The 22,571-nt window shown below is 73.2% G+C and overlaps 7 protein-coding genes across 7 annotated transcripts in view; 4 read left to right on the top strand and 3 right to left on the bottom strand.

Annotated features, from left to right (window-relative positions):
* AURANDRAFT_33279 (hypothetical protein) overlaps positions 1 to 4,673 on the top strand; it is a gene marked incomplete at both ends in the record, with an annotated part of 5,986 nt that extends 1,313 nt beyond the window's left edge. Inside the window, one exon of the mRNA XM_009043124.1 lies at positions 4,158 to 4,673. Coding sequence (XP_009041372.1) covers positions 4,158 to 4,673 — 516 coding nt within the window. The remainder of the gene's footprint in view (positions 1 to 4,157) is intronic.
* Positions 4,674 to 4,891: 218 nt separating this feature from the next.
* Positions 4,892 to 5,245, bottom strand: AURANDRAFT_16801 (hypothetical protein; the record flags this gene model as incomplete). The annotated part of the gene is made up of 1 exon (XM_009043111.1): positions 4,892 to 5,245. A coding segment is annotated over one exon (354 nt), but the record flags the coding sequence as incomplete, so codon positions are not given.
* Positions 5,246 to 5,549: 304 nt separating this feature from the next.
* Positions 5,550 to 6,764, top strand: AURANDRAFT_67621 (hypothetical protein; the record flags this gene model as incomplete). The annotated part of the gene is made up of 1 exon (XM_009043125.1): positions 5,550 to 6,764. One exon carries the CDS (start codon positions 5,550 to 5,552, stop codon positions 6,762 to 6,764), a length of 1,215 nt encoding a protein of 404 aa, XP_009041373.1.
* A 4,373-nt stretch (positions 6,765 to 11,137) lies between these two features.
* AURANDRAFT_39207 (hypothetical protein) lies at positions 11,138 to 13,157 on the top strand (the record flags this gene model as incomplete). Its single annotated transcript, XM_009043126.1, has 1 exon — positions 11,138 to 13,157. The coding sequence occupies one exon, from the start codon at positions 11,185 to 11,187 to the stop codon at positions 12,961 to 12,963; it is 1,779 nt and encodes a 592-aa protein (XP_009041374.1).
* Positions 13,158 to 17,760: 4,603 nt separating this feature from the next.
* On the bottom strand, positions 17,761 to 18,189 carry AURANDRAFT_16175 (hypothetical protein; the record flags this gene model as incomplete). Its single annotated transcript, XM_009043110.1, has 1 exon — positions 17,761 to 18,189. A coding segment is annotated over one exon (429 nt), but the record flags the coding sequence as incomplete, so codon positions are not given.
* Positions 18,190 to 18,710: 521 nt separating this feature from the next.
* AURANDRAFT_33270 (hypothetical protein) lies at positions 18,711 to 19,820 on the top strand (the record flags this gene model as incomplete). Its single annotated transcript, XM_009043127.1, has 1 exon — positions 18,711 to 19,820. One exon carries the CDS (start codon positions 18,711 to 18,713, stop codon positions 19,818 to 19,820), a length of 1,110 nt encoding a protein of 369 aa, XP_009041375.1.
* Positions 19,821 to 19,993: 173 nt separating this feature from the next.
* AURANDRAFT_8346 (hypothetical protein) lies at positions 19,994 to 20,308 on the bottom strand (the record flags this gene model as incomplete). The annotated part of the gene is made up of 1 exon (XM_009043109.1): positions 19,994 to 20,308. A coding segment is annotated over one exon (315 nt), but the record flags the coding sequence as incomplete, so codon positions are not given.
* Between the last annotated feature and the right edge of the window lie 2,263 nt (positions 20,309 to 22,571).

The following is a 22,571-nucleotide window of genomic DNA, read 5'->3' as shown; positions in this document are numbered from 1 at the left end:
TCGCCGCGGCCCCGCGCCGTCGCCAGCGCGCGGCCCGCGCCGACGGCGCCGCCGACGGCGGCCGCGCGCGCCGCGGCCGACTTCGCCCCCTCGGCGACGGCGGCGCCGTCGTACCGGTCGCGCGCGGCGGCCGTCGCGCGCGACGACGACGGCGCGTCGTCCGCCGCCGTCGACGACGGCGGCGGCGGCGCGGACAGCGCGTCCATCTCGCCCCTGCTCTTCGTCGGCGTCGTCGTCGCGCTCCTCGCGCTCCTCGCGGTCGGCTACGGCGCCGCGGCGGCGCGGCGGCGCCGCGCGCCCAAGGTCGACACGGTCGTGGGCGTGACGAGCCTCTTCAGCGAGGACGACGACAAGGGTCACTGGGTCGAGGACCCGCCGCCGCCGCCGCCGCCGACCGAGGTCCGCCGCCTCCTCGCGTCGCCGGAGCCCATGGCGACGAAGAACTACCCGTCGCCCGCGCTGCCCGAGGAGCCGCCGGGCCACACGCAGGAGTACGCCGACGACACGGTGGGCATCAAGATCCTCACGGGCGCGGGGGGGCTCGAGGGGAAGAAGAAGGCGCTCTTCAAGGACGACGCCGCGCCGCCGCGCAAGGTCGCCGCCGCGCCGCCGCCGCCGCCGCCGGAGGACCTGACCCTCTTCCTCCCCGCGGGGGCGGCCCCCTTCGAGACGCCCCGGCGCGCCCGGGCCGACACCGAGGACTCGGAGGACCCGCGGTTCCGGCTGCGCGTGCCGTCCGTGGAGGACGCGGACGTCGCCGAGGCGCTCGTCGCGGGCGGCGGCGTCGCGGGCGCTGCGGACCGCGGCGCGGCCGTCGACTTCCTCGACGCGGCGCTGCCGGCGGACGCCGATTTGGACATCGCGGCGGCCTTCGAGGAAGTCTCCGACGACGACGACGACGACGGCGGGCGGAATCAGACGGAGATCGTCTTCGAGGACGTCTTCGACGAGGGGGCGCAGGAGGACCCCCGGCCGCCGCCGCCGCCGCCGCCGCGCACGCCCCCGCGGCGGGGGCCGGGCAAGCACGGCTCGCCGGGGGCGTCGCCGGGCGGCCTCCTCGCCCTGTTCCGGCCCAGCAACCTCTGGGTGCGCAATCGCACGACGTCGCTGTCGACGGACAGCGTCGAAGACAGCCTCCGTCGCGCGTCCCACATGCGAGGCGACGACGACGTCGAGCTCGCCGCCCTCGACACCGCCGAGTAATTCACGCGCAGAGGTCACACGTGGCACGGACAAGTGCGCCGACGCGTATGCGCCACGGCGTCCGCACGACGTCCATCGCGATCGGAGGCCTCCATCGTCGACCGGCGAGCGATCAGTGTGGCCGAGTTGTGGTTGCTGTCTCACGCGCAGCATGGCGGCGCCTCATCGGTACCTCCTGATCGCTACAGCCTGCTGCGCGATCACCGATTCCTTCGTCGCCACTCGGACGCAGCCGCCGCGCGCCGCGCGCTTGCTGGCCAAGTCGGGCAAGAAGAAGAAGAAGGCCGCCGGCATCGTCGTCCCCGAGTCGGAGCTGCCGCGCGTCGTCGACGTGCTCGCGACGGCGCGCGCGACGATCACGCCGACGGCCGAGGAGCTCGTGAAGATCGCGACGCGCGTCGACGTCAGCGAGGTGCTGGCGCTGGCCGCGTCCGCGGCCGTCGCGCGGTCCAAAAAGACGGGCGCGATCGAGATCACCGGCAACGTGACGGCGTCCGTGCGCCAGGCCTGCGTGACCACGGGCGCGCCGGTCTTCAGCGACGTCGCGGAACGGTTCGTCGTGCCCGTCGTCGTCGGCGAGGCCGACGAGTTCGACGACGACGACGACGACGACGACGAGGTCGTCCGCTCCGTCGACGGCAAGGTCGAGCTCGGCGAGCTCGTGCTCCAGTTCCTCTGCCTCGCCATCGACCCCTATCCCCGCGCCGTGCCCGTCTCCTCGGACGCTATCGCGTCCCACGGCGACCGCGACGACACGCAGCCGGAGGCGTTCCTCGAGATCGGCTAAGTCGTCGCGCGCGCGTTACGGGCCGTCGGCGGGTTCGCGTCATTTCGCGTCGCGCGCGCGCGGGGCGCTCGCTAGGTCGGAGGCTCCGGGCGGCTCGGCTTCGGGTGGAAGCCGGGCAGGCCCGGGCCCGCGGCGAGGCCGAGCGGGAGCTTCGAGGTCCCGAAGGCGTGGCCGCCGAAGGCGTGGCCGCCCGCGCCGTAGCTCTGGCCGCGGAAGGTGTGACCGGTAGGGAGACCGCTTGCGACGACCGGCCTTGGTGCCGGAGCGACGCATTCGGCGCATCACGACGTCTTCGACTTGCTCGGCCGCGGCCGGAGCGCGTCCGCGACCATGGCGGCGCCCTCGACGGCCTGCATGAGCGCGAAGCCTCCCGTCGCGGACAAGCCGAGGCCCGCGTATCCGTAGACCACCTTGCCGAGCGCGATGCCGAACGCGCCGAAGACGAAGAGCAGCTTCTGCCGCAGGAACGTGCCCTCGCGGTGCCCGAAGACGACGACGAGCTTCGCCGCGGAGACCGCGCCGAGACAGCAGCCGAAGAGCTGGAAGACGAAGGCCATCTTCGGGTCCGTCGCCGCGCCGAAGTGCAGCTGGAAGACGTCGTCCTCCGGGATGAAGGACAGCGGCGTGCCGGGTGCGAAGACGTTCCGCGCCGCGACGACGAGGCCGAGGCCGTCGACGACGAAGGAGATCAGAGAGAGGAGCGGTCTCGGGAGCATCGTGAGCGGGTGCGTGCGCGAGATGCGCGTATCGTAAGGGGGTGTGTGCGCGAGATGCGCGCAGACGGCGGCCTGGCAGAGCTCGAGAGCTCGAGCTTGTCGAGCTCGCAGAGCTGCAACATCACCTGGGTGCCTTGGACGGTGAAGGACTGCTCTTTGGTTCCGTTCGGTCTGTCTAGCCGTCGCAGATACCCAGTAAAGCTGCGCGCTGCTAAAGCTCGCGTTCCAAGGCTGCCCGAAGCATGGGCGCCTGCCAGTCGCGCGCTTCACCCGCACCAACCGCAAAGCCAGCGGACGATGCGACGCCGAAGACCGCAGACGGCCGCGCTTCCTGGTTCAAACGGACGCCCGGCGCGGTGTCGCCGGAGGAGGAGGCCGAGCCGCCGCCGCCCGCGCAGCGGAAGCGCGCGAGCGTCGACGAGAACAAGTTCGACGCGCACGCCGCGCCGCCGGCGGGCGTGCTCGCGGAGCTCGCGGCGCGCGGCGCCGTCGTGCCCTGCGAGCACGCCGGCTCGGAATACCCGGCCCATTTCCACGCCAACGTCGCGGGAAACCTCATGTGCTTCAAGACGCTCGACGCCAAGACCAGGTACCACGCGAAGCACAGGGCCGCCTTGGCGAAGTACGGCTCGTGGGCGGGCATCGACATCGCCAAGACCGACGCGGACTGGAGTATGCGCTACGGGTCCCAGGTCTTTGGCCAGCCCTTCAAGTTCGACGAGGCGATGAAGGCGCGGCTCGCGCGCGAGGGCGACCTCATGCGCCGGGCCTACGAGGACGCGGCGCGGCGCGCGCGGACGCGCGAGCCCGACGACTACGACGCGCTCGTCTCCGACAAAGCCTACGCGGCGAAGACGCCCCGGCGCCGGCTCAGGCAGCGGAGCGACGACGTCTCGCTCATCTACGCGGACGCGCTCGCGGCGCTGCCCGAGCTCTGGTTCGCGTGCGCGGCCGCCGTCGCCGCCGCGGACGCCAAAGCCGCGAAGCTGTCGTGGTGCGTCAAGAAACTGCTGCGCGCGCACGAGAAGCTGGTCGTCGAGTACGCGGGCAAGGCGGGCCAGCTCCTGGACGTCGCGCGCGTCTCCGTGGTCTGCGGGAGCGTCGCGGAGCTCCGCCGCGTCTTCGGACAGCTGCTGAAGAACAAGGGCGTGGTCCGCGTGAAGAACCGCTTCGCGAAGCCCGCGGGGGGCTACGTCGACGTGTTGCTGAACTGGACGGCGTCCAAGGCCGCGCGGGGCCACGTCTGCGAGATCCAGCTGCACGCGGCGTCGGTCTACGCGACGAAGGGCGAGGGCGGCCACCAGTCCTACAAGTGGCTGAGGCGCCTCGTGCGCGCCGACGACAGCTACGAGGGCCCCGTCGACGCCGAGGGCCGGCCCCACGGCGAGGGGGGGCGGAAGCTCTTCGCCGCGGGCGACGCCTACGTGGGCGCGTACGTCCACGGCGAGAAGCACGGCGCCGGGAGGTACGTGTCGTCCGACGGCACGGTCTTCGAGGGGAGCTACGTCAAGGACAGGCGCCACGGCCCGGGCGTCGTGCGATACGCGAACGGCAACGTCTTCGAGGGCTCCTACGTCGACGGCGTCATCGAGGGCCACGGCACGAAGCGCGTCTACGGCGGGGGGGTCTATGTCGGCGCCTGGAAACACGGCAAGCCCGACGGGCGAGGCACGGACACGTCGAAGACCGGCGACGTCTACGTCGGCGACTTCCGCGCGGGCAAGAAGTCGGGCAAGGGCGTCGTGACCTACGGGTCCGGCGACGCGGCGACGCTCGACGGCGACTTCGTCGACGACCGGCCCGTCAAGGGCACGTTGACCTACGCGGACGGCGCCGTCTTCGTCGGCGACCTCGACGAGGAGGGCCTGCCCAAGCACGGGGTCCTGACGGGCGCCGACGGCGCGACGTACGACGGCCGCTTCCGGAAAGGCAGGCCGCTCCTCCGGAAGGGCGCCGACGGGAAGTAGGATTTAAGGTTAGTTTCGCCCCGCTAGGGCGTCTCGATGTTCACCGGCGGCTTCGGGTAGTGCTTGAGCATCGCGTCGAGGTCGAAGTCGTTGGGCCGCTGGTTGAAGGTCAACGGTCCGCTGTCGCTGCTGTAGCGGCTCGCGATGCAGTAGGACTCGACGACCTGGGCGATGACGTGGTCCGCCTCCTCCTTGAGCATCTGCTTCTCGACGTCGCCCCGGAGGAGCACGATGTCCTTCTCCTTCGCGAGGTCGTCGTGGAGCGTCAGGGTCACGTAGGGCCGCGCGAAGGTCGGGTTCTTCTTGTAGTCCTCGAGGAACGTGAAGAGGAAGTGGCGCCGGTTCTGGAACTGGGACAGGAGCAGGAAGTGGCCGCCGTCGCGGAACACGGGGAAGAGGAACGTCGGCGCCGCGCCCGCGCGGTCGACGAGCACCTGCGCCGTCTTCGCGGGGATGTCGCGGCCGACGGCGTCCTGGCGCCCCTCGTGGTAACTTCGCCAGATCTCGGCGATCTTCGACGTCGGCTCCTTCTTCAGCAGCGGCAGCTTGACGATGTCCGTGAGCTGGCGGGCCACGTGGCTCGCGTGGCCCGCGCGCGAGAAGGCCATGGCGCTACGGCTTCGATCGGTGCCTGCGTCGACGTCTCGCGGCGCGACGCTTGCGCGCACGTGCGGAGCGCTGCGCGCGACGGCTCGGCGCGTGCCGCGGCGAGGGCTTGCGAGAGCTCGCGCAGCGTCGATGCTTGACGGGGCAAGCCGGGGGAGCCGTCGTTGCTGGCCCTCAAACGATGGTGAGGGCTGCCGCTGCTAGACAAGAAATGCCAGCGAGTGATGCTCGGAAGGCCCGATGGTAGCTGCACATAGGCTGCATCGAGTGATGCTCGGAAGGCTGCTGTGGCTTGCAGCTACTACACCAGCGCTCGAGGAGGCCGCAGCCGCAGCTACTACACCAGCGCTCGAGGAGGCCGCAGCCGCGGCTACTACACCAGCGCTCGAGGAGACCTGCGCCCCCCTCGACGTGCGGATCCTCTCGCGCGATGATGCCGACGAGCACGCGAACGCGTCGGCGCTGTGGCCGCGCGCGCTGCCGAACGCCGTCGTCGGCCCCAAGAACCGCGTCGCGCTGGCAGGCGCCTACGCCGACGAGGCGGCGGCCGCCGGCGAGGCCGGCGACGGCCGCAGCGGCTGGCTCAATCTCCTCGCGTCGCACGATCTCGACCCGAGTCCGTGGGCCGCGGAGCAGCTCGTCGCCAACTACCGCGCCGCGGGCTACGACTCCCTGGCCGACGGCGTCGCGAGGACGCCCGCCGCGGCCCGTCCGAAAGTGGCGCCGACGGGCGAGTTCGTCGCGCCCTTCGCGGCGCTCGTCGGCCGCTGGGACCTCTCAGCGCCGCCGCTCGGGCCGGAGGCCGTCGCCGACGGCAACCGGGCGCTGTACGCCGCCGCCGCGCGCGCCTACGACGCCGTGCGGGCGCGCCTGCCGCCGGACACGACGGCGACGGGCGTCAACCACGCGCTCTTCGAGTGGCAGATGCGCGTGCTCCGCAAGACGGGCGCCGTCGCGGCGTCGCTGGGGGCCGTGCCCCTCTGGGCCGACGTTCAAACCGCGGCCCGCGGCGCCGCGCGCGAGCTCCTCGCGGCCCACGGCGGCGATCCGGCAAAGGTCGACGCCGCGACGTGCGTCTCCTGGATCTCCGTCCACGTCGTCGGCGACTCCGTCCACGAGCCCCACAACACGGACGACTCGCTCGTCGGCGGCGTCTACTACGTCTCCGTGCCGCCGGGGAGCCAGGACCTCGCGCTCTACGACCCGCGCGGCGCGCGGCCCTTCGACGCCGGCGGCGACGGCGGCGGCGGGCGCCGCGTCGCGCGGCCGGACGCGCCGTTCCACCGCACGGTGGAGCTGCCCGCGGCCGAGGGGGTCTTGGTGCTGTTCCCGGGCTGGATGGTCCACCAGGTACTACCGTCCGCGGCGTCGTCGCGAGCGTCGGAGACGTACCGCGTCTCCATCTCCGTGAACTTCAAGGGCGAGTGGCAGGACACGACGGGCCTGTCGCTCGCCTTCCCGCCGGGGACGACGTTCGGGAGCTAATGTGCACTGCAGTGTTGCGTCCTGAATCGACCGACCGCGCGCCCCCGGGGCCGGCTCGTTCTCGGGAGACTGATAAAGCGCGCGCCTGGCGTCGGCGCGCGCGCGGCGGGAGGGCGCCCTACGCCTCGACGACGGAGAGCGTGAGCTCGATCTTGAGCTTTTTGTGGAGCTCGACGGTGACGGGGTAGTCGCCGTGGCTCGAGATGGCCGGGACCTTGACCTTGGCCTTGGAGACGTCGCCGGACGCCGCGGCCGTGAGGACCTGGAGCACGTCGGCGACGTCGACGGCGCCGACGTCGCCGTCCTCGCCGAGCGCGCGGACAATCTTCAGGTCGAGGCCCGCGAGGCCCTGGGCGACGTCCGCCGCCGCGTCGTACGCCGCCGCGTCCGCCGCCGCCGCCGCGGCCTTTTTGACCTCGTCGGCCGCGATGACCTCCGCCGACGCGGGGACGCCGAGCTCCTTGGCCGTCAGGTAGTTGACGGCGAAGCCCCGCGACACCTTGAGCACGTCGCCCTCGTTGCCGTAGGGCGGCGCGTTCTTCGTGAGCACGTACTTGACCGGCTGCGCGCCCGCGTTCGGGTACTTCTGCCTGAGCTCCTTGGCCGTCTTCGACCACTGGAGCTGCGTCGCCGGCCGCGCGGGGCCCGTCGTCGGCTGGAACGCGGCGACGCCCGCGACGAGGAGCAGGAGCTTGGCCATGGCGAAAAACCTACGGAAGCGTCGCGCGTCGGGCGGTCCGTCCGGCGCGGCGGCGGCGCGCGACTCTCCGTCCCCGCGCGAGCCAGGGCCCGTCGGCGGCGGCAGGCGAGCAGCGGCGCGGTGCGCGGACGGAACGCGGCCACCGAGACGCCCGGAGGCCGCGTTTTTTCGTCCGCGCGCCGCCACCGCACTGCCCCCGCGCGTTCCGCCTCTCACGACGCTCTCACGACGCACTCACGACGCTCTTCGCCGGCGAATTTGATGGTCTGACGCGGGCTTCATCACCTCGCTTTGTCGTCGCCTCCTTCAAGCGCCGCGCCGGGTATCGAAGGCCAGCGCCTGCGCTGAGCCTCACGGGAGCTCGTACGCGTCGAACGGGCCCCTGCACGACGGTCCGGCCCCGGGACGGGGGCCGGGGACGGCGGGCACGGGGGTTCCGGCACGGTAAATGCGCTCCGGGCACGCGGCCCGGCACGGGCCCGGCACGCGGCACGGCACTCGGCACGGGCCCCCGGGCACGGGCCGGGCACGGGCCACGCGGCCCGGCACGGGCCCGGCACTCGGCACGGGCCCCGGGCACGGGCCGGGCACGGGCCGGGGAGGCCCGGCACGGGCCCGGCACGGGGCCCCGGGCACGGCCCGGGCACGGGCCGGGGACGTGGCCGGGGACCGCGGCACTGGCACGCACCGTTGTGCAGGGCCCCCTCGTCGAGGCCTCACCGGGATCCCGGAGCGATCCGGCGCGATCCGGCGCGATCCGGAGCCATCTCGAGCGACCTCCAGCGACCTTACGCGAGGGCGACCCCGCGCGCTCGGACGCGACCCCGGCTCATGAGCCCGGCGATCCGGAGCGAGGCGGCGCCGGTCATGACGCAAGGCATGAATTCTGCGGGGCATGCACTACGCGCGGAGCCATCATCTCGCCATCCGATAGAGCCATCCGAGAGGGACGTTACGCACCACAGCCCCACCTACTTCGCCGTCCGCGTGCTCTTGGGCGCCCGGCGCTTGTTGGCGCCGGCCTTGCCCTTGGCGGCGTTGGACGCGGCGCGGCGGCGGGCCGTCGTGGCCTTGGGCGGGCGGTAGCCCGGGGGCTTGCCGATCCACTTCTCGAGGCTCGGGAAGGCCGGCGAGAGCCAGTCGAGGAGGATCGTGCGGACGAGGTTGATGGACGGGCCGAAGATGCGGTCGAGCGCCTCGTACATTTTGTAAAAGGCCATGCGGGCCTTGTAGGGCATGTAGCGCCGGTAGTAGAACTGGGAGGCCTGGGCCCACTTGGCGCCCTCCTTGGAGAGGAAGGAGGTGAAGGACGCGTCGTTCTCCCAGCCCATGAAGTAGCCGTAGTCGCCGTACTTGGCCTCGAGCACCTTGACCATCTTCGGGTAGTTGCCCGCGTACTTGGCGATCAAGGCGTCGACCTCGTCGACCTTGTCCGGGTTGTGCTTCTCGTAGAAGGACGTGAGGCGCTCCGTGGGCGTCGCGGACATGCCGAGCTTGGCGCCGAGGCCCGAGATCGACGACGACGCGCCCGCGCCGAGCAGGCCGCCGACGTTGTCGACGACCCAGAGGAGCGCGGGCAGGATCGCCGACCCGAAGAGCAGGGCGAGGAAGGCCACGTACTTCCACTTGATGCCCTTGGACTTCTTGCCGCCGCCGCCGCCGCGGCTCGGCGCGTAGCCCTCGTCGTCGTCGCTGCTGTCGTCCACGGGCGCCGGCGGCTTGTCCTCGGCCTCCTTTTCGTCGCGCGCGGCCTTGCGGCCCGCCATTTTGCGCTTGTGGAGCGCTTTCTTGTCCATGGCGCTGCGCTCTCCGTGCACGGCGAGGCGAGGTGTCGATCTGCCGCAAGCTTCAAGCGGTGCGGCTCCGTCGGTGCCTCGTCTGGCGTTGAGGCCGACATAGGACGAGTTCGACGACGCCGGCCTTCCACGATGGGGGGCAGCCCCGCCGCGGCGGCGTCCCTCGTGGATTCGGAAACAAGGAGACCACCAAAACGCCGATCCGCGGCGCTCGTCGCCGTCGCCCTCGCGGCGACGCTCGGGGCCCTGTCCCTGCGGCTCCGCCCGCGTCTCCTGGAACGCGGCGCGACGACGCTCGCGACGGTGACCAACGCGACGCGGAGCTACAACGCGACGCAGTGGGACTGGATGGTCTACAAGGCCACCATCGCGACGCCGCCGGGATCCTACAAGCACATCGTGCCCTTTATCAACTCGACGCTCGCCCCGACGGAGGTCTTCTGCCTCGGCTGCGAGGGCGTCAAGTCGTACGCGAACGTGGCCAACGACGTGGGGCTCCACTTCGTCGAGGCGCCGGCGCTCACGGAGGGCCCCGTGCCCCTCGTCGAGTGGGTCGACTTCTTCGAGCGCGTCGTGGAAGACGCGCTCGCGGGCAACCAGTGGAACGCGTTCATGCACAACCGCGTCCAGCTCTACACGTCGTCGGCGAACTTCCTCGCGCACTATGATGCCATCGTCGCCTACGGCGGCAACGTCACGCTGCTCGGCCGGCGCACGACGGGCTACGTCCACGACGGCGACGAGACCGTGGAAGTCGCGCACCTCCTATTCCACGTCACGGGCCGCGTCTACGAGCTCGCCGCGCCCGTGCTCGGCGACGCGACGCTGGCCGCGCTGGCCGCCGCGTGGCCGGTGTACGGCGAGTCGGAGTGCGAGGCGGCCATGCGCCTGCCGTCGCGGTCCGTCGACCTGCTGGACGCCTACTACCGCGAAAAGGCCGCCGAGTACTACGCGTCGTCGGAGTTCTACGCCGCGTGGATCGACGAGAAGGGCTTCGCGCCGCCCGTCCTGGTCGACATCCAGGTCTCGGCCCGCGACGCGGCCCAGACCGTGGCGAACTGGGTCGACGTCGCCGCGCCCCTGTCGCCCCAGGTCGTCGATTTGGACGTCGCGGACTGCGTCGCGCGCCGCGTGTCCGTGAGCGGCCACCTCGGCGACATCTTCGGCCGCTTCCAGCCGTCGCTGACCTACGTGGAGAACCGCGCCGCGCCGGGCCTCGCGGGCGGCGACGCCTTCGAGCACACGGTCGCCGACTGGGACGCGTACGTCGAGCACGTCCACGACTACATGGGCACGAACTCCGAGTGGGGCTGGGGCATGGACTGGAACCACTTCCTGGACACGCACGTGGGCTTCCAGTACGAGGGCACGGGCACGTGCTCCAACGACACCATCGGGCTGCTGCACTACTTCGACACGGAGCTCGAGGCGAAGGACGTCAACGTCGGCCAGCGCACGGGCCACGCGAACGGCCAGTACTCGCAGCACTTCTATTGCGGCAAGTGGGGCGCCGTCGCCTGGGAGTTCAACGTCCTCGGCTGCGACCGGGGGTCCCGGGACCGCGACGCGAACGTGTGCACGTGCAACCGCGAGAACAACGGCGGTCTCTACACGCTCCAGACGGACGGCGTCTGCGCGGACACGTGCGACTCCGAGCTGAGCGCGGACGCGGCGCTGCTGACGTAAAAATAGGGTGTGTTTTGTGCGGCTGTGTCCTGGGGGGCGGTCGGGCGGTGGGCGAGTGCGCCGCGGAGACGCAGCGCGCCGCTAGGAAGGCAGTGCTGACTTGCAGAGGGCTTGTGGTAAGAGATGCACCTTCACTTTAGTAAGCGTGCACGCTCATGTTGCCAGCGACATGCCGAGTGACGCGGACGCAAAGCGATCTCTAGGAGGGCGCTCGAAGTCGATTGGCGCGCGCTGCAACATGGTGCATGCTACGGCCCTCATCGTGTTCGCCGCGAGCGTCGGCCGGCTCAACGCCCTCGTCGCCAGCGTCGGCGGCCACGCGGCGCACGGGGCCGCGCGCCCGAGCTGGGCTAGGGGCGGGCCTCTCAAGGCGCTCGCGAGCCGCGAAGAAACCGCGGCGCCCGCGCGCCCCGCCGCGGACCCCGGCGCCGACGAGGCGTCGCTCTTCGAAGGCTTCGTCGGCGCCTGCGAGGCCGCCGTCGGCGACAAGCGGCTCATCGACGAAGTCGTCGCGAGCTTCGCCTACAGCGGCGCTTTACAGTTTGAGCACGAGACGACGACGCGCTACGACGGCCAGGGCGCCGTGAAGCGGGGCCTGAGCCGCCTCTTCTTCGAGGGCGACGCCGCGGGCTTCGACTGGTCGGGCGTGACCACGCTCGTCGGCGAGGACCGCACCGTGTCCGCGCGGCTCACGGCCAAGGCCGAGTCCGGCGCCGTCGCCGCGGAGCTGGACGTGGCGGCGGCCTTCGACGGCGCCGGCGGCGTCGCGAGCCTCTTCGTGTCGCCCCTGGACGCGCCGTCGCGGGCCTGGCTCGCGCGGACCGTCGAGGGCGTGCAGGTCGGGCAGGACGGCGGCCCGAAGTGGGAGACCTACGACGGCCGCGTGCGCCAGCAGATCTGGCAGTCGCCGGACTGCTTCGCGCCGGGGAACCCCTTCCTCGCGGAGAAGCTGGAGCTGACGACGGGGCGCCTCGTCACCATCGTCGACGAGACGGTCTGGGGCCTCTACAAGGAGAAGATGGAGGCGTGGGCCGCGTCCGTGGATTTGGTCCTCGACCCCATCATCGCGCCGGGCAACGAGGACGAGAAGTCCATGGAGAACATGATCTTCATGCTGGACGAGATCGCCCGCGTCGACCCGCTGCGGCGCGCGGAGCCCATCCTCGCCGTCGGCGGGGGCGTGCTCACGGACACGGCCGGGTTCGCGTGCGCGCTGTGGCGCCGCGGCGTGCCCTGGGCGCGCATGCCGACGACGCTGCTGGGCATGGTCGACGCGTCCGTGGGCATCAAGGTCGCGGTGAACTACAAGCGCAAGAACGGCGTCGGCCACTTCTTCTCGCCGAGCCACACGTTCGTCGACACGTCGTTTCTTCCCACTGTCAGCTACCCCGACGTCATCTCGGGCTGCGGCGAGATCATGAAGGCGGCGCTGGTCCACGACGGCACGCTCTTCGACCTCATGGAGGCCCACGGCGCGCGCCTCATCGACAAGAAGTTCGTCGACGACCCCGTGGCCGACGACGTCATCAAGCGGAGCGTGGACACGATGCTCGAGTGCATCGGCCCGGACCTCTGGGAGGAGAGCCTCCTGCGCCCCATGGACTTTGGCCACTCCTTCTCGCGCACGCTCGAGACGACGGAGGCCTTCAAGCTCCGCCACGGCGAGGCCGTCGCCATCGACTGCATCATGAACACGATGATCGCGAACGACAAGGGCCTGCTGAGCGACGCGGACACGGACCGCGTGCTGGACCTCTACGCCGCGCTGGGCCTGCCCTGCTCCATCGAGGGCATCACGGCGGAGACCTACAAGCGCGCGGCCCGCGAGATCACGGTGCACCGCGACGGCATCCTCCGCGCGCCGCTCCCCAACGGCATCGGCGAGTGCGCCTACACGGACGAGATGACCGACGACGAGATCGAGCGCGCCTTCGCCAAGCTGAGCGAGTTCATCGACGCCCACCCGGAGACCAAGTGGGACCCGTCCAAGTCCTTCGCCGCGGACCGCGAGTCGTGAGCCCGCGCCGCTGCGGCCGGCTGCACAAAGAAATAGTTGATACCCCCTTCCCGCGGCTGCAGCGGCTGGACACCACGCCCCCCCTCTCCTTCGAACGACGCAGGACCTCCGCGCGCGGCGACTCGGCGACCACCGGCCCGCTTGTCAGAGCGGCCCGCCGACCCCAGTCGCTCCGCCATAAATTCATCCCTGTGCGCAGTTCCCGGGGTCCTTAAGCCGCCCGGGGCTCACCGTCGCTTCGGCGTCGTCGCTTTTCGCTTCGCGGTCGACTTGGGCGCCGGCGACCGCGCGCGCGCCGACGACCGCGCGGTCCTCGCGCTCGTCGGGGGGCCGCCCTTGGGCGTCGCGAGCGCCCGGTCGATGCGCGCGGACGCCGTGAGCCGCGCGGACGGCGGCGCGCGCTTCGCCGGCGGCGTCGCGCCGCGCTTCGGCGCGCGCGGCGGCGCGGGCGGCGGCGGCGGCAGCGCGGGCGCGCGGCGCGCGGCGGCGCCGAGGGGCGCGGCCGCGCGGCGCGCGGACGGCGGCCCGCTCCGGGCGGCGGCGGCCTTGGCGGCCTTGGGCTTCGGCGCCGCGGCCGCGCGGCGCGGCGTCGGGCTCTTGCCCGCCGGGCGGCGCTTCGCGGCGCGCGCGGCGCTGCCCAGGGTCGCGCGCGCGGCGCGGAGCGCGGCGCCGGCGTCGGCGAGCGCGCCGTCGGCGTCGTCGTCCGGGTCGTCGTCGTCGTCGAAGCCGTCGTCGCCCGCCGGGAAGGGGTCCTCGCCTAGCAGCAGCCGCTGGAACCGCGAGTCCGCCAGGCTCCGGCTCGCGGCGTCGAGCGACGAGTGCGCGGACCAGCGCGGCGCGTCGTCGCCGTCGCAGTCGTCGCGGCGCGACCGCGGCGGCGGCGGCGGCGGCGGCGGCGACGCGGACCGCGTCGGCGGCGCGGCGCGGCGGTCGCGGCGCGCCGCGTCGTCGCGCGCGGCCTGGGCCTCGTCGTCGTCGGCGCGCTGGAGGAGGCGCAGCAGGTCCTTCTGCTTGACGCGGATGCGCTCCGACGCCTCCAGCGACGACTGGAGGCTCGCGTAGTCCTCCTCGAGCGCGGCATGCGCGGCCTTGAGCTGCGCGTACTTGTCGCCGCGCGTCTTGAGCCGCTCGACCTCGGCGCGCAGGCGCGCGCCCTCGCAGAGCGCCTCGTCGCGGCGCCGCGTCATGTCGTCGAGCGACCGCTGGAGCCGCGCGACGCGGCCGAGCGCGTTCGTCTCGCGCCGCGGCTCGCTCGCCGGGAGCGTCGCCACGACGTCGTTCGGGGCCTCCTCGGCGGCGGCGAAGTTCGGCGCGCGCTGGAGCTTGCTGCAGAGCGAGGCGACGTCCTGCTGGAGGAGGCCGAGCTCCTGCTCGAGGCGCGCGCGGCGGCTCGTGGTCTCCTCCATTGGTTCGAACGTTTTTGCCACTAAATGCGCAAAGCGCGATGGTGCGGCCGCGGTCGACGGCGGCGATGTGTTGTGAAGGTGTGGCTGTGGTTGACGACCGTGCAAAAAGCCGTGGAGACGCGCTGGTGGCTTTGGGCGCGGCCGGCGGCGGCGACGTGCGGTACCGGCGCCGGTGGAGATTTGAGCTCACCGCGGCTCTCTCTAGAGCTCTCTCTCTGATTCGGCTCCTCGCGTGGGTCTCTGGCATCGGCGGCACGCTCAGAAAACGCGCGCGGCAGCCGCCGCGCCACCGGAGCGGCCGCGGGCTCAGCAGTAGCGCCGCGCGCCACAGACTTCAGCGCGCGCGCAGCGAAAGCCGCAGCGCCGAAACTCGACGCGCCGGAGAAAGCCAGATATTTCGCTTTCGGCTCCGCAGATCGACATGAGCCTCAAGCCGCGCACGCGCGGCGACACGGCCTGGGAGCAGAAGGTGCTCAGCAACGAGGCGTCCCCCGCCAAGGAGGCGCCGGAGAAGCCGAAGCCCAAGAGCCGGAAGCGCGCGGCGGCGCCCGCCGCGCGCGGCGACTCGGACGCCGCGTTGCTCGAGATCCCCGTCGTCGCGTGCGGCGGCGACGCGGAGGAGACCCAGGACGCGGCGCTGGACCGGAGCATCGTGATCCTGCGGGGCCTGCTGCCCGCGGGCGGCGACGCGGGCCCCCTGGGCCTCGCGGCGCTCCGGCGGCGCCACGGGGGCGCGAAGATCGCCATGGTCATGCAGAAGCCTCTGAGCGCGCCCGGCTGGAACCTGCCGAAGCAGTGGTCCACGGTCAAGGCCCTGGGCCCCTACATCGACCTCATGGCCGACGACGTGGCCTCGGGCCTCGTGCCCGCGGAGCCCGCGGCGCCGGAGCCGTCGCCGTTCGGCCGGCGCGCCGCGACGCCGAGGAAGAAGCGGGGCCGGGGCGAGAAGCCCAAGGCCGAGGTGGGCCACATCGAGTTCGCGGCGAACGTCGACATGGTCGGCGTCATGGACGCGGAGCTCGCGCACCTCCGGCGGACGCTGCCGCCGTGGATGCTCTGGCAGTCGGCGAGCGACTGCCTGCGCTTCGCGCGGCAGGGCGTGAGCGGCATGACGGCGCCCCAGATGTACCTCAAGCGGCGCGGCGTCTGGACGGGCGGCCACGAGGAGAATCTGCGGTTCTCGAGCGTCAACTGCTGCCACGGCCCCGGGAGCTCGACGTGGTACGCGGTCGACCCGGAGCACGCGGCGCGGGTGCGGTCCTTGGCGTTGGAGCACGCGGGCGTCGACATCTACGTCGCCGAGGGCAACTGGTGGCCCGACCCGGACTGGCTCCGGAGCCACGGCGTGCCCGTGCGCGTCGGCCTGCAGAGGGCGGGCGACGTCGTCGTGCTCAAGGGCGGCACGCTCCACTGGGTCGTCGCCGACTCCGTGACCGTGCACAGCTCCTGGAACTTCGGGGAGCTCTGCGCGGGGCAGCTCAGCGACGCGCTGGACCGCGCGGCGGTCAACGAGCGCATCGGCGTGCCGAACTTGATCGCGATCCGGACGGTGATCCTCGACGTCGCGCGGCACCTCGTGGCCCACGCGGGGGGGCTGGAGCGGCCGGGGAGCCCGCGGGCGCGGCGCTCCGACGCCGCGTTGGACGCGCGCGCGAAGCGCGGCCTGCCCGAGCTGCTGGGCGTCGTCGCGGGGAGCGTGGCGGCGACGCTGCGGTCCGAGTCCGAGGCGCTCGCGCGGCTCCGGTCCCGGCGCCTCTCCGTCGGCCCGGAGCCCGCGGGCGCGCTCGTCGTGCGCTGCGACGCCTGCGCCGTCGAGCTGCCCTGCCACTACGTCCGCTGCGACGGGTGCCTGGCCGAGGCCGAGGACGGCTCCGAGGCGGCGACGCCGTTCCTCTGCGTGGGCTGCGGCCTCCGGCACCGGGGGCCGGGCCACGCCGTCGTCGCCCTGTCCAAGGGGCCCATCTCCGAGGTGCGCCGCATGGCCGTCGCCGTCGCGGACCTCAAGGGCCGCGTCGACGCCGCGCGCGAGGCGCCGGCGGCGCCCGTCGAGGAGCCCGTCGAGGAGCCGCTCGACGCGGCGCCCGAGGCGGCGCCCGAGGAGGCGGCGCTCGACGTGCCCGCCGAGGAGCCGGCGCCGGAGCCGGAGGAGGAGCCGGAGCCGGAGGAGGAGCCGGAGGCGTCGGCGCCGGAGCCGGGCGGGGAGCGACCGGACGAGGAGCCGGAGTCGGAGGCGTCGGAGGCCGCGCCGGAGGCGACGCCGAGCGAGGCGCCGAGCGAGGCGTCGCACGAGTCGGTGGAGCTCAAGCTCGCCATCGTCGCGGAGGTCGCCGCCCGCGCCCGCGCGCCGCCGCGCGCGGCGGCCCCGGACGCGCCCGTGGCGCTCGTCGAGGGCGCCGTGCTCCTGCCGGCGTCGCCCGCGGCGCCGCCCGCGGCGTCGCCCGCGGCGCTCGTCGAGGGCGCCGTGCTGCTGCCCGGGCCGGCCGCGCCGCGCGCCGCGCCCGTGCCGCCGCCGCGGCAGAGCTACGCGCGGCCGGAGGGCGCGTCGGGCCGCTACAGCCCGCCGCCGCGCTGGGTCATCGCGCCGGCGTCGCCGCCGCGGCGCGCCGCGCTCCAGCCCCACCCGGCGCAGCGCGCCGCGCTCCACCCGCGGTCGCCGCCGACGCACGGCGCCGCGCCGGGCACCTTCGCGCCGCCCGCGCGCGCGCTCCTGCCGAGCCTCGACCCGCCGCCGCCGGCGAAGCGCCCGCGGCCCTACGCGCCGCCGCCGCCGCCCTACGCGCCGCCGCCGCCGCCGCCCTACGCGCCGCCGCCGCCGCCCTACGCGCCGCCGCCGCCGCCCGCCGCGCGGCTCCCGTCGCCGCCGACGCTGCCGCTGCCGCCGCTGGCCCCGCCGCCGCTGGTCGCGCTGCCCTCGCCGGCCAAGCCGCCGCCGGAGGACGCGCACTCGCCGCCGCCGTCGGCGTCGAAGCCGCGCGACTTCGCGACGCCGCTGCCCCCCCTCATCCGCTGGGAACTGTCGCGCCACTTCCCGGGCGTCCTCCGCGCCAAGCAGTAAGCATCCACAACCGACGCGTTACTCCGGCTCCCGCGGGCTCAGACCGAGCGGCGCGCGCCGGTCGAGCCGGAACCGGCGGACGTCGTCCTCGCGCAGCGCCGCCCACTCCTCGTCGCGGAGCGCGGGCCGCGCGGGCCCGAGGCGCAGGAACGACGCGACGTGGCCGAGGACGTCGTCGGGGAGCCAGGTCTCCTCCGCCGGCCGCCCGAGCCGCCGGACGGCCTCGAGGCTCGCGGCGTCGGAGAGGTGCACGTCGTCGACGATGGGCCGCGACGGGAGCGCGTCCCAGTCGAGCCCGCCGAAGAAGCGGAAGCGCGCGAGGTCGCGGAGCGCCGGCCGGGCCGCGGGTTCCAGGCGCGTCAGCGCCGCGACGAGGTCCCGCGCGTCCCCGGAGACCCGCTGCCGCCTCGTCGCCGTCATGTCCTCGTAATCCACGACCCCCTTGAGGATCAGCGTCTCGAGCTCCTCGCGGCTGCCGCCGAGGAACGGCGCGTGTCCCGCGAGCATCTCGAACACTAACACCCCCAGCGCCCACCGGTCGACGCCGACGCCGTAGGGCAGCTGGCGGACCATCTCCGGCGCGCGGTACTCGGGCACGCCGACGGCCCGCGACCGGGACTCGCCGTCGACGGGCGCCGCGAGCTGGAACGACGACAGCTTCGCGTGGCCTAACACGTCGAGGGACACGGCCTCGGGGCAGAGGCCGCGGAGCACGAAGCCGCGCGCGTGGACGTGGTCCAGGGCGCTCGCGATCTCCGCGGCGTAGAGCGCCGCGCGCCGCTCCTCGAGCGGGCCCTGGTGCCGCAGGTGCTCCCAGAGTCCGCCGTCCGCGCCGTGATGTTCCAAGACGGCGTACGTGTGGCCGCCGGCGACGAAGGAGTGGCGCAGCGCGACGACGAACGGGTGGCCGGCGCTCGCGCGCAGCGCTGCGACCTCGCGGCCGTCGTCCTCGCGGAACGCGTAGAGGCAGTAGACGGCCCGGGGCCAGCGCTTGCGCCGGACGCGCAGCCCGCAGCCCAGGCTGCCGTCGCTCGGCATGCCGCAATGCTCGAAGTTGTCCGGCGCTTGCTCGGTCCAGGCGGGCGCCGCCGCGCTCGAAGCGCCCGCACCCATCGCGTGCTATCTTCGAGCTGCAGCCATCATCGTTGAGCGGCGTCGAGTCGGGCCGGCAATCGGGCAGCATGGCAAACTGCAACTTTGCTCCCATTTGCGAGCTGCCGGTGCGTGGGCGGCCATAATATTTTTTGCGCAGCCACCAACACGTCGGGCTGCCAACACTGTGAGCCATGGCCGCCCACGTCGCAAAGAAGGCGAAGAAGGGCGCGCAGCCGAAGGTCGCGCTCGTGACGGGCGTCACGGGCCAGGACGGCTCCTATCTGACCGAGTTCCTGCTCGAGAAAGGCTACGTCGTCCACGGCATCATCCGGCGGTCGTCGTCGTTCAACACGGGCCGCATCGAGCACATCTACAAGGACATGCACGCCGACGACGTGCGGCTCTTCCTCCACTACGGGGACCTGACGGACAGCAGCAACCTCTTCCACATCATCAGCGAGGTCAAGCCCGACGAGATCTACAATCTGGGCGCGATGTCGCACGTCAAGGTGTCCTTCGAGATGAGCGAGTACACGGCGGAGGCCGACGGCATCGGCACGCTGCGGCTCCTCAACGCCGTGCGCTCCGCGGGCCTCGAGAAGAGCTGCCGCCTCTACCAGGCGTCCACCTCGGAGCTCTACGGCAAGGTGCAGGCGATCCCGCAGACGGAGACGACGCCCTTCTACCCGCGGTCGCCCTACGGCGTCGCGAAGCAGTACGCCTACTGGATGCTGGTCAACTACCGCGAGGCCTACGGCATGCACCTCACGAACGGCATCCTCTTCAACCACGAGTCGCCGCGGCGCGGCCCGACGTTCGTCACGCGCAAGATCACGCGCGCCGTCGTCCGCATCAAGGCCCAGCAGCAGAAGACGCTCTACCTCGGCAACCTCGACGCGAAGCGCGACTGGGGCCACGCGCGCGACTACGTCGAGGGCATGTGGCTCATGGTCCAGCGCGACGTGCCCGACGACTACGTCCTCGCGACGGGCGAGTGCCACAGCGTCCGCGAGTTCGTCGAGGTGAGCTTCGAGCACGTCGGCATCAAGGTCAAGTGGACCGGCGAGCCGGGCACCGCGGAGGAGGTCGGCGTCGACGCGGCCGACGAGAGCCACGAGCTCGTCAAGGTCGACCCCAAGTACTACCGCCCGACGGAGGTCGACCTCCTCGTCGGCGACGCCGCCAAGGCGCGCCGCGACCTCGGCTGGAAGCCCAAGATCACCTTCAAGAAGCTCGCCACGGAGATGGTCGACGCGGACATGGCCGAGCTCAAGGCCGAGCTCGCGTCCACGCGCCAGTGAGCGGGCCCGCGGCATCGCGACCCGACCGCACCGAAGCCCCGGCGGCACCCTAATTATCCACGACTCGACGATGCGGAAAGCGACCGACGTGATGACGTGGTGGCGCCCGACCGACGCGCGGCAGGTAGGCGGCGGTGCGGGGCGCGATACTACTTAGGCGCGCGTCGCGCCAGCTTCCTGATCGTCTGGTACCAGTAGTCGCTGACCTGGGTGTCTATGCGCCCGGGGAGCAGCGCCGCGATCAAGACCCACTCGTTGGGCATTCGGCGCTGCGCGTCGCGGATGATCTCGATCTCGCGGTCGGTAAAGGGGTCCCGGTTGACGCTCGGGTCGAGGTGATCGCGCCAGCGAGTGCGGATCTGCGACTGGGTCCGCCGGTCCTCCTTGGCCAGCGTCTCGTTGAACTCGACGGCCATCTTTGCCCAGAGCTTCGGTCCGCGGGCCTCGACGAGTTGCCGGACGCGTTCGTCCTCGTCGGGAAGCCACGGGCGCCGCGGGCCCAGTGGTTTGCGCCGTTTCCTTGGCCGCGACTCGCTGCCCGGCATCGCGACGGGCGTGGCGGCGGGAGCCGCGCGCGCCACGGGCGGCGGCGCGGCGGGCGGCGGCGCGGCGGCGAAGGCCGGCGCCGCGGCGGGCGACGGCGCGGCGGCGAAGGCCGGCGCGGCGGCGGCTGGCGCGCGGGGCGGCAGGCGAAGCGCCCGCGGGGGCGGCGGGCACGGCGGCAGGCCGAGCGCCCGCGGGGGCGGCGGGCACGGCGGGACCCCCGGCGTGGCGAAGGCCGGCGGCGCGGCGAGCGCCGGAGCGCCGGCGAAGGTCGGCGACCGGCGCTGGTCCAAGAGCGTGCCCAGGGGGTCCGCGAGCACCGCGGGCGGCAGCGCCGCGAGCTGCTCCGCGAGCCGGTCGCGCGCGAGCTTGTTCCGCTGGTCGAGCCACCGGCGGCGGTCGGCGGGCCGACTTCTTCGCGAACCACTTCGCGAACCGGTCGCGCTCGTACTTGGCCCGGTCGTCGAGCCGCCGCCGGCGCTCCGCGGGCGGCAGCGCCGCGAGCCGGTCGCGCCGGAGCTTGTTCTGGTAGTCGCGGTAGACCTGCCGCGCCGCGGGCGGCAGCCGCGCGAGCCGGTCGCGCGCGAGCTCGTTCGCGTGCGCGCGCCGGTCCGCGAGCGCGGCGCCGGGGGGCTGCGCGGCGTCGACGAAGCGCGACGCCGGCGCGCCGCCGTCGACGCCGTCGACGAGGCGGGCCATCGCGTCGTCGTCGAGGAGCACCTCCCACGCGTCGTCGCGCTTCGACACGTCTTCAAGCCGGACCAACAGCGTGACGAGCTGCGCCGCGTCGTCCTCGCCCAGGGCCGCGGCGCCCAGGTTCGCGTCGTCCTCGCCCAGGGCCGCGGCGCCGAGGTCCGCGTCGCCCTCGTCGAGGAGCATCTCCAGCGCGTAGTCGTCGCCGCTCGCCGCGGCGTCGAGGAACCGCGCCGCGGCGCCGAGGTCCGCGTCGTCGCCGAAGTTCGCGTCGTCGACGGACAGCGCCGCGTCGCCGAGGCCCGCGAAGCCCGCGCCGTCGAGGGACAGCGCCGCGTCGCCGAGGCCCGCGAAGTCCGCGCCGTCGAGGGACAGCGCCGCGTCGCCGAGGCCCGCGAAGTCCGCGCCGTCGACGGACAGCGCCGCGTCGCCGAGGCCCGCGCCGACGCCGAAGCCCGCGTCGTCGACGGACAGCGCCGCGTCGCCGAGGCCCGCGAAGTCCGCGCCGTCGACGGACAGCGCCGCGTCGCCGAGGCCCGCGCCGACGCCGAAGCCCGCGTCGTCGACGGACAGCGCCGCGTCGCCGAGGCCCGCGCCGACGCCGAAGTCCGCGCGCGAGCAGTCGTCGATGGAGAGGGCCGCGTTCGCGGCCGCGACGTCAAAGTCCGACTGCTCCTCGCACGCGAGGGCGCGGGCGAGCGCCGCCTTGGCGGCGGCGTGCTCCTCCTCGGCCTTCCCCCTGAGGATGAGCTTGGAGCCGACGAGCGCGCCGCGGTTCGCGCCCAGCGCGGCGACCGCGTGGAAGAAGACGACTGCTACGAAGGTGTCGTCGTCGAGCTGGAGCGCGGCGACGATCTGCTGCCCCGCCATGACGGCGGGGAGCGCGTAGAGGGACTCGGGCTCGACCTCGAGAACGGTCATCGCGAAGACGCCGCCGTCGCGCGCGCGGAGCATCGGGTCGCCGAGCTTGTCGACCGGCGCGGCGAACATGTAGAGGTGGCACCCCATGTCGCTGTAGACGCAGCGCCACTGCTCCACGCCGTAGGTGCCGTCGGCGACGCAGGCCCTGAACAGCTCCAGCTTCTGCGCGCTCGTCGCGGAGGCCGGGAACTCCAGCGGCGGCAGCTCCGGGTGCTGCTCGCGGAGCCGCTCGTACAACTTCATCGTCGCCACGATGGAGTCGGCGTGGGGGCCCAACGAGTCGACACCGTGGTCGGTCTCGCCGTTCGCGAAGAGGCGCACGTGGTCGACCTCGGTCAGCGCGACCATCTCCTCGACGCGGCGCCATTCCGCCTGAAACCGACGAGCCAATTTGGCTGCCTGTGCAAGTGAAGGTCAACAATGACCAACAGCGCGCGACCGCGCGCGACCGCGCGACGCGACCGGCGCGCCGTTCGCTCGCTCGTCGGCCCGCCCTATCGTCGCGGCCGCGAGCCGCCGGGCCCCGACGAGCGGCCGCCGTCGGGCGCGCGCGCGGCCGCGCGACGCGCGAACGAGGAACTTCCGAGACAAAAA

Source organism: Aureococcus anophagefferens (assembly GCF_000186865.1).
Source record: "Aureococcus anophagefferens unplaced genomic scaffold AURANscaffold_44, whole genome shotgun sequence".
Classification (NCBI taxonomy): Eukaryota; class Pelagophyceae; order Pelagomonadales; family Pelagomonadaceae; genus Aureococcus; species Aureococcus anophagefferens.
This window is presented reverse-complemented; position numbering and strand designations above follow the sequence as displayed.